Source organism: Myripristis murdjan, chromosome 6, assembly GCF_902150065.1.
Source record: "Myripristis murdjan chromosome 6, fMyrMur1.1, whole genome shotgun sequence".
Lineage (NCBI taxonomy): Eukaryota > Metazoa > Chordata > Actinopteri > Holocentriformes > Holocentridae > Myripristis > Myripristis murdjan.
In genome coordinates this window covers 3418303-3428858 of record NC_043985.1, presented here as the reverse complement: position 1 = coordinate 3428858, position 10556 = coordinate 3418303, and the positions used below count along the sequence as shown (strand labels likewise).

The 10556-nt window shown below is 44.4% G+C and overlaps 1 protein-coding gene across 1 annotated transcript; it reads left to right on the top strand.

The window, feature by feature from the left end:
- The first annotated feature begins 942 nt into the window (after positions 1-942).
- LOC115360524 (UPF0676 protein C1494.01-like) lies at positions 943-9550 on the top strand. The gene is made up of 7 exons (XM_030053491.1): positions 943-1095; positions 1202-1326; positions 1412-1478; positions 6691-6847; positions 7219-7364; positions 7840-7950; positions 9065-9550. The coding sequence occupies exons 1-7, from the start codon at positions 943-945 to the stop codon at positions 9242-9244; spliced, it is 939 nt and encodes a 312-aa protein (XP_029909351.1). The 3' UTR covers positions 9245-9550.
- The last annotated feature ends 1006 nt before the right edge of the window (positions 9551-10556 follow it).

The window sequence follows — 10556 nt, the reverse complement described above, 5'->3', positions numbered from 1 at the left end:
TTAAGACCAGTTGAGAAATTGCAAGAATTTACATTTTGCACTGTTGGATCTTAAGAAGGTTCTAAGTAGAGCTTCAAAATGCAAAATGAAGAAATGGGAGTGAGACAAAAAAAAAAAAAATTGAGTAAGCAATTTATTGCAAACAACCATTAAACTGAAATAGGCTGTGGTCGGATTGTTGAGCTGCATAAGCAAAGCCCAACAACAAGGCCCTCACAGCGTGCCATTGCCGCTGAGGTTGGACGCAGTAAGACAGTCATTTTAAACTTCTTAAAAGATCCTGAGGGTTATGGAAGAAAAAAGTCAAGTGGTAGACCCAAAAACATTTCACCGGCCCTGAGCTGGAGGATCCAATTGGCTGTCCGTCAAGACACGGGACGATCCTCGGCACAAATTAAACTTGTCACTGGTGCGAACTGCAGTCCCATAACCATCAGACGGCATCTGCGAGAGAAGGGTTTTAAGAACAAAAAACGTCCTCAAAGGCCTTGTCTCCTTCAACGGCACAAAGTTGCCCCCAAATATCCACCCAAGAAACTCATTTTTAAGTTAAATATGTTTTATACAACCATTCATTTAAAAAACTAGACATATTAAAGTTCTGAAAACAAAACATGGTTGTTCTTTGTTCTACTTAGAGGCCTCTAACATTTAAAATCAAGATTTAAACTAAAGATTTGTTCCTCTGTTATAAGTTGACAATGAGTAACCACTGTGCAAAAGTGTATGTGACAGTACAGGGTTATGCAAACATTTTTTTTTTTAATAAAGTATCAGATTGCAGAAATGAGTCACATAGCCTAACTGAGAAAGCTGAGCACTGGTCAAAGTGCAGGAAGTGCGCCCATTTCTAACTCTGTAGCGACAGTGAGAGTTGTGGCTGTCATTTACAGATATTTTTGTAAGTTTTCACAGGCTTTAATAGGCTGCACTTCATTCAAAATGAATCTACCAGTGGTGGACTTCAGCGCATTCAACCTGAATGAAAAAAATGTTCTGGACGATCAGCTTCACGTCTTGAGCAAAGAGTTGAAAACAGCCTTTACAGAAATTGGGTTTGTCTATCTGAAGAACACGGGGATTACCCAAGAGGAGGTGAGAACAGAATAAAGCTGATCATACAGTATCAACAGAGAAAGTCCAGTCCAACGTTTGTTATGGTGGAATGGAGGCAATCTTTTGTCTTGATTTATTTTAACAGGTGGAACATGTTATGGCCATGTCCAAGAACTTCTTCCTGCAGCCAGAGGAGCTGAAGCAGCCCTTCAGCAGGAAAAGCTATGCCGTTAACCGCAATCACGGCTGGGTGTCCTCAGAAACTGAGAGGTATGAATCAAAACACACATTTCTTACTAGAAGAATTTACAGGACAGGTCTTATTAGCATTAATATTTAATAACTACATTTGTAGGTTGAATCAACGTCGACCTGGAGACCTGAAGGAGGCATTCAACATAACCTCTCTTCGCCCTGACATCGTAATGACCCACTTCTGGGATTTGGCTTGATACTTTTCATACTCTCATATTTCATATGAGCTTTCTTAAACAGGCTATTTGTCCTCCCGCATAGTTTGGGCTTAATGCAAGCCCAAATAATGACAATGATAATAATAATCATCATCGATCTCTAATTAATCTACATTCAGTACCCAATAATGACAAAGTGAAAACAAAATTTTAGAAATTTTTGCAAATTTATTAAAAATGAAAAACTGAAATATCACATTGACATACAGTAAGTGTTCAGACCTTTTGCAACAACATGCAAAATTTAGCTCAGGTGCCTCCCATTTCTCTTGATTATTGCTGAGATGTTTCTGCACCTTGATTAGAGTCCACCTGTGGTAAATTAAATTGATTGGACATTGATTCCTCAATTCCAGACGTTATGTCTGGAGGAAACCAGGCACCGCTCATCACGTGCCCAGTACCATCCCAACAGTGAAGCATGGTGGTGGCAGCATCATGCTGTGACGCTGTTTTTCAGCAGCAGGGACTGGGAGAGGGCAAGGGCAAGCTGAATGGAGCAAAGTACAGAGATATCCTCGATGAAAACCTGTTCCACAGTGCTCAGCACCTCAGATTGGGCCGCAAGTTTGCCTCCCAACATGACACTGACCCTAAGCACACAGCCAAGACAACACAGGAGTGCCTTAGGGACAACTCTGTGAATGTCCTAGAGTGGGCCAGCCCGAGCCCTGACTTGAACCCTATCCAACATCTCTGGAGAGACCTGAATATGGCTTTCCACCAACGGTTCACATCCAACCTTACCGAGCTTGAGAGGATTTGCAAAGAAGAACGGCAGAAAATCGCCCAATTCAGGTGTGCAAAGCTTGTTGCGTCATACCCAAAAAGACACAAGGCTGTAATTGCTGCCAAAGGTGCGCCAACTAAGTACTGAGTAAGAGGTTTCAATACTTATGTCAGTGTGATATTTCAGCTTTTTCTCTTTAATAATTTCATAGAAAATTCTACAATTCTGTTTTCACTTTGTCATTATGGGGTACTGATTGTAGATTAATGAGAAGAAAAAATGGATCTAAACGATTGCAGCATCAGGCTGCAACATAAAAAAGGTGAAAAAAATGAAGGGGGTCTTAATACTTCCTGAATGCACTGTAAGTTATGTTGTTGTGTGTATGCTCTGTAATGTACTGTATGTGGGCCTATGTTGCTGTTAATGGTGGTCATATCAGGTGTAATCTAGGAGGTAGCCAGGGCACATGTTTATTTTATTACTTTGGCATGCAAAACTTTTCAGTGCATATAACAACAGACTACTTGATTGGAATATGAGAGGTGACAGACACAAATCATTTCACAACTCTTATGGAGTGTTTTTTATTTCTTTTATCATACAATCAGACAGAATAGGTTTGCAGTCAAAAAATAAACTTGAGAGTGAAACTATCAACACTGTAATCAAAAAATGTCTTAGTGTGTTTAAAAGAAATCAGTGATTGAAATGCAAATTGGAAACTTTTGTTTTGCAAATCCAAGGGTTTTGCTTTCTGTTGAGCTGAATCTCGTGAGTGGGACCGATGCTGAAACATGTAAGACACGTCTCTATTGGCCAGTCTTGATTAAAGTGACAGCTTGGCAGCATCCACAATTATAATATTTGGCTCAAAAGCAAACAAACCTTTTGGATTTACAAACATCCGTGATGAATATCCATGATCTTGTCCTTTCGGTCATTACCCAAAGCTCATGACCATAGGTGAGGGTAGGAACGTAGGAACTGGTAAATTGAGAGCTTTGCCTTTCGGCTCAGCTCCTTCTTCACCACGACGGATCGGTACACCAACCGCATCACTGCGGGGACTGCGCTGATCCGCCTGTCAATCTCGTGCTCCATCCTTCCCTCACTCGTGAACAAGACCCCGAGATACTTGAACTCCTCCACTTGAGGCAGGACTTCTCCACCAACCCGGAGAGGGTATGCCACCCTTTTCCGGTCGAGAACCATGGCCTCGGACTTGGAGGAGCTGATTCTCATCCCAGCCGCTTCACACCTGGCTGCAAACCACCCCAGTGCCTGCTGAAGGTCCTGCCTTGAAGGAACCAACAGGACAACATCATCCGCAAAAAGCAGCAATGAAATCCTGTGACCCGGCTGGGCCTAGAAATTCGGCCCATAAAAATTATGAACAGACCCGGTGATAAAGGGCAGCCCTGCTGGAGTCCAACATGCACTGGGAACAGGTCTGACTTATTGCTGGCAATGCGAACCAAGCTCCTGCTCCGTACAGGGACCAAACAGCCCTTAGCAAAGGACCTCGGACCCCATACTCCCGGAGCACTCCCCACAAGGCACCACGAGGGACACGGTCTCCAGATCCACAAAACACATGTGAACTGTTTGGGCAAACTCCCATGAACCCTTGAGCACCCTCCGGAGGGTATAGAGCTGGTCCAGTGTTCCACGGCTGGGACGAAAACCGCATTGTTCCTCCTGAATCCCAGGTTCGACTATCGGCTGAATCCTCCTCTCCAGTACCCTGGTGTAGACCTTCCCGGGTAGGCTAAGAAGTATGATCCCCCTGTAGTTGGAACACACCCTCCGGTCCCCCTTCTTAAAAAGAGGGACCACCACCCCGGTCTGCCACTCCAGAGACACTGTCCCCAACCGCCACGCAATGTTGCAGAGGTGTGTCAGCCAAGACAGCCCCACAACATCCAGAGACTTGAGATACTCAGGGCGGATCTCATCCACCCCCGCCGCCCTGCCACTGAGGAGCTTGTGAACCACCTCAGTGACCTCAGCTTGGGTGATGGACAATTCCACCTCTGGGTCCTCAGCCTCTGCTTCCTCAACTGAAGACGTGATGGTGGGATTGAGGAGACCCTTGAAGTATTCCTTCCACCGCCCGACAAAATCCCCAGCTGAGGTCAACAGCTCACCACCTGCACTGTAAACAGTGTCGGCAGTGTACTGATTCCCCCTCCTAAGGTGCCGGACTGTTTTCCAGAATCTCCTCTAGGCCGACCGATAGTCCTCCTCCATGGCCTGACCGAACTCCTCCCAGCTTCAAGTTTTTGCCTCCGCCACTGCTCGGGCTGCGGCACACCTGGCCTGCCAGTACCCGTCAGCTGCCTCAGGAGTTCCACAGGCCAACATGGACGACAAGCACCAGAGACCTTGCGGCCACAGCTCCAAACAGCTGCATTGACAATGGAGGCCGAGAACATGGCCCATTCCACTCAATGTCCCCAGCCTCCCTCGGGGGCTGGGAGAAGCTCTCCTGGAGGTGGGAGTTGAAGACTAACCCTAACCCAACAGAGGGTTCCGCCAGACGTCCCAAACAGACCCTCACAATACGTTTGGGCCTGCCAGGTCTGGCAAGCTTCCCCCTCCGCCAGCAGATCCAACTCACCACCAGGTGGTGATCAGTTGACAGCTCAGCCCCTCTCTTCACCCGAGTGTTCAAGACATACGGCTGGAGATCAGATGAAACGACAACAAAGTCAGTCATCGACCTCCGGCCTAGGGTGTCCTGGTGCCATGTGCACTTAAGGACACCACTTTGCTCGAACATGGTGTTCGTTATGAACAAACTGTGACTAGCACAGAAGTCCAATAACAGAACACCACTTGGGTTCAGATTGGGGAGGCCGTTCCTCCCAGTCACCCCACTCCAATGGAGTCTCCAGTCAGAGCACTATCCAGTACCCCTGCCAGAGACTCCAAGAAGGCCGGATACTGCTATTTGGCCCGTAGGCACAAACAACAGTGAGAGCCCTCTCCTCAACCTGAAGGCGCAGAGAGGCGACCCTCTCGTTCACCGGGGTGAACCCCAACACATGGCCGCTAAGCTGGGGGGCTATAAGCAAGCCCACACCTGCCCGCCGCCTTGCACCGAGGGCAACTCCAGAGTAGTGGAAGGTCCAGCCCCTCTCGAGGAGCTGGGTTCCAGAGCCCAAGCTGTGCGTGAAGGTGAGCCCGACTATTTCTAGCCAGTACCTCTCAACCTCCCGCACAAGCTCAGGTTCCTTCCCCCCCAGCGAGGTGACATTCCATGTCCCAACAGCCAGCCATTGTGTTCGGGGATCGGGTCGCCGAGGCCCCAGCCTTCGACTGCCGCCTGATCCACAAGGCACCAGCCCCTTACGGCTACCCTTGTGGGTGGTGAGCCCACAAAGGGTTGGACCCACGTCATCAGTTCGGGCTGGGCCCCATGGGTAAAGGCCCGGCCACCAGGTACTTGCTCACGAGCCCCAACCCCAGGCCTGGCTCCAGGGTGGGGCCCTGGCTCCGCCGTACCGGGTGACATCAAAGTCCTCGATGTTCAAACAAAAGTTTCTGTTTCATATTTTAATTTCTTTTTTTTTTTTTTTTTGATTTGCAGTAAAACCTTTTTCAAATCTGTGTGTGTTTCTGATTGCAAACCTATTCTGCTTGATTGCATAATTTAGAAAAAAAAAAAAAAAAAACTTGTCACGCCCTAGAGGGCGGCTGAAAGTGTAACTGCTTAAAATAAAAGATCAGCCTCTACTGGGGAGTTTCTGATTCAAAACAGCACGCAGATTAAGAGGGGGAAGTAATTGTATTCTTTTAAAACAACAGCAAATGACAATTCATAAATTAAAACCAAGAAAACAGTTTCACCACAAGGCAACAAAGTCAGAGTCAATGGCAGGTGGAGAACAGTCCACGAGGGCCTTGGAGTCCAGAGGGAGTGTAGTTCAGCGTTGCAATTGTAAGTCTGGAGTCTGGCCCGTGGCCTTGCTGGTACACTGCGACGGCTGACGCCCTCTTGGTGGTGTATAGCGGCTGGGGCTGACAAAACAGAAGGAACAGAGACCCAGGTAAGTAGGCCCTCCGCCCTCAAATCCTCCCCTTGTCCACCCAGGGAAGCCAAATTATAAATCAAACAAAAGAAACAAAATACTAAACATGGGCGTGCCGCTTGTAAGCGCTGTGTGTCCATCAGACCACCCACAAACACACACCCTGTGACACACTGCATGAAGTCTTTACAGAGTTACAAAGTCACAGTTGTGAGGAAAACAAGACAATTTCTGCTTCAGAGAGAAAATCCTTAATCCAATGTTAAAATTCTTTTCTCTTATTTTTCCTCTAATATTGCAGAAAATTCTACTCCACTGTGTTTTGCTGGTTTCCATTCTATTGTGTTTTCATCTATTTTATTCTATTTTAGCGCTGTATTCTATTCTGTTTCAGAAATGGCCATCGTCAGGTGCTGCAACAGGGTTCAAGGAGGCCCACATTTCTTTTTTCCAGCACTGTAAAGAGCTGTCTCTGCGGGTGCTGAGGGTGATGGCCCACAGTCTGGATCTGGACCCAGAGGTGTTCCTCAGCACACATCATCTCATAGGGAGTATGTACAGCTCACTGCACTCCTTTACAACAGTAGAAGAGCACTCACCCTTGTTGCTTGCATCTGATGTAATTTAAGGGTCATCTACGTAGTAAAATTCTAATAGGTTAAAACAGACCTACTGGAAGGTGCAATGAGAACAAAATTAGATTACTGAGCAAACACCGTTTGTGGAAAAAACAAAAGGGCATGTCCTTAGACCTACCTACCCGCAAGAACAGGTAGGAGTTCAGTATCTAAAGGACACACACAGGACAGTTGTTGAAAGACACACTTTTTGCCTAATGGTCTCTGGCCACTAGACCACCCTGCCAACCTTAACATAGTCCTTGATGAGATCTGGTAATGATATGGTGTTGTGTCTCCTTGAGGTGAAGAGAATGACACAACTCTGCGGTCCCTGTACTACCCACCAGTCAGCAGAGAGAAGGTGAAGGAAGGTCAGCTGCGCTGTGGAGAACATTCAGACTATGGCAGCATCACCCTGTTGTTCCAGAGCCATGAGGGAGGCCTGCAGGTACATCTCCACCTCCCTGGACAGAGGACTCAGGCAGAGTAGAAGATAACAAGTCTCACACCCTCCTGTGAAAAAATTGTCCAGACGGCTTGTTTTAAAAGAATTTGACCAAAAACCCTGGAGAATAGTCTGCATTTTTGGAAGATAGAGTCTCTAGTTAATTTTTTTTCTGTATGCGTTATTTTCACCTTTTATGTTAATTTGTCACTTAAAAAAAACTCATTTAAACATATTTTACAGCAACTATTTCCACTTTTGATGCTGCACTATTGTCTTTAATGCTACATGAAACTCTTTTATTACTTATGGTTTTCACCTATTGTGTAGTTGTGTGGTATAATAGCAAATACTATGGCGATAATAAGGAATACTTAATGTTTAAATCAAAGTTTTCCAGGCTAACTGCTTTGCAATCTGTTAGTTTCTGCTGAATACATGCTCAGGCCCATAATTCTTCTTACATGTTCTCCTTCAGGTCCTCAGTCGCTCAGGTGAATACGTCTCTGCTCCCAGCATACCTGGAACAGTCCTGGTCAACATCGCTGACTTAATGCAGCGCTGGACCAGCGACCTGTTCGTCTCTTCAGTAAGTTATGAGCATATATTTGATATCTGTTTCATATATTTGCTTATCTGTGTCATACCCAAGTGATTAATTTGGGGTGGATTAACATTTTTCAACTTTTTATCATTTTGAATAAACAGACATATTACAAGGCCACAAGAGATACTTATACTACAAAAGTATATCCAAGCTGAATGATCAAAAAGAAATGCTCCAAGTTTCACAGTTTCAGTAGTTTCTTTCCTGCTTTAGAGGTTTGTAGCTGATGTACTGTGATAGTTTAATGTCACTGGGAATCACAGTGTTAAGCAAAGATGAGAAAAAGAAATTGCAATTTGCACATTTTAACCTGAGGGTAAAATTAAAGGAAAGGTCAGCAGGTAATGTGGAAAGGTAATGGAATCATTAAAATGAAGAGGATTCTTCCTTTGGGGAGTATGAATGCACTTACCAGATATCACTAATTACATTTCATGATATCTTGTGTGCAGAGTTTACCATTTTGGCCTGAGGGTGGCAATAGAGGAAAAGTTCATGAGCTCACCAAAATAGACAGGGTTCATCCTCTGGGGAGCAAAAGTCATGCTGGCCTCCCTGCTTCCATTCTTCCCATCTCTCCACTCAACCAGTTGTTACAGGAGGCACATGTGCGTCTGCCGTCCATGTCCTTTCAATTTTTACTTGGTGCAAGACCGTGCTCATTCCCCTCGCAATGCACTGTGTGGTCCCACATTGGCCACACACCCCTGGTCGCACCAGAGCATGAATCAAGTCTTTGGCCTCGCCTGCCATTGAAGTCTAAAAAACGTACTATCAATCCTGTAAGAAATGTTAGAAACAGACAAATAACACCAACATGATAGCAACTACATGAATATTCTTGGAAATTTTAGTGATACTATATCAGGAAAACAGTATAAGGAGGTTAAGTTTAAGTTTACGTTTATTTAAAGGAAAGTCACAATGCAACAGGTCTTTTTAAACTGACTGGATTATCCCAGATACTGTAGGTCTTTAAAGGAATATTCTGAATCACTTGTCAAAATTAATATATGAATATGAATATTTAGGCACATTATGTACATTTCTCTAACCTTAAAGTGAAAACTTCATTACCTTTTCCCCTGTCCTACAGGTACACAGGGTTTTACTTCCCCCTGCTGGTGACTGCAGCACTCGCCAGTCTCTGGCTTTCTTTGTCCATCCAAATGTTGATGTCCTGATAACCTGCATTGACGGCTCCAACAAATACCCTCCAGTTAAATCAGGCGACTATCTCATTGAGCGATTCAATGATTCTTTTGGACGAGAGTGAATTTCCATCCATAAATGACGCCCACTTTACTCAGTATTATTGAAATACCACTACTATAGATCAAACACCACTGTTTGATGTATTTGTTGTATTTTATGCTCTTGTTTAAAAAGCCCACATAGGTCTGCCACTACACAAGAAAGTCATTGCTTGGATTAATCATATAGGATCCAGATCATGAATGCGTGATTTTGTCAACAAGGAAATCAAGCAATGCTACTATCCTTATAGGAACAATTCACCAAAAATAGAAAGAAAAATATTTTCCTGCTCACTCCCAGTGCAGTCTCAGTGCCGTGTCACTGTACTGAACTCACTGCAGTGGCTCAGTGGTTGTCACTTTCTCTACAGCATGAGATTCCTGTCCTTGATCCTTTGAATGCTGGACAAGCATGTTTGCACACACATTCATGTGGATTTCCTTTCCACAGTGCAAAGACATGCAAGACAGGTGTGTCTGTTGATGTATTTGTACTAGCCCCCTCATGTGCTTATGATCTGTCCAGGGTGATTTCCTACCTTCTGCTCAATGCATGCTGGGAAAGGCTGTAGCTTTCTGCACCCCTGAATGGCAACAAGTAGGTGAAGGCAATAGATAAATGATTTTAATTTTTACCCTGTCCAGTAATTCTTTTGCACTTGTTGTTTGGTACATAAGTGAAATACACCACTGAAAGATGCAGTGGGCCAATCAGCACCTAGATGCAGATGCCCTGAGGAGCATGACTGTGCTCACCAAATTTCATGGCAATTCACCCACATTTCAAGATATGTTGCCTTGGATTCAAATAAAATTGATCTGTCTGCATTCAAGTGCTGCAGGGGAACATGATTTGCAAGATGCAGTCTTTGATGAATTCGACCGATTTGGTAAACCCTACAGCTATGGTTCCTTACTGATTTTTAATTTCAAATCAACTTCAGTGATGAAGGAATGTGTGAATGTGTGAATAAGAGGGAGGAGTGTAAATTTTTTTTCTAATGTTGAGACATCTGAAAAATAAACTGAAGTTCGTGTGGATGCTGCAAATCCTTGAAAATGACTGAATTTTGATGTGGTATGTTAAAATTTTGAATCAAATGCTAGAAACTGCTTGAAGTTGTTGTGGAATTACTGTGATAAATTGCTGGGTTGGCACATTTTGAAACTTGGAACTTGGAGAATATGTTTCCTTTTGTCTCCATTCTGTGGACTGGTTATGCTGATAAGTTTTTTTTTTCTTTACTACAATAAAATATTCAGACCCCCTTCACTTTTTCACTTTTGTTTACTTATATTGCAGCCTGATGATACAATTGTTTAAATTCATTT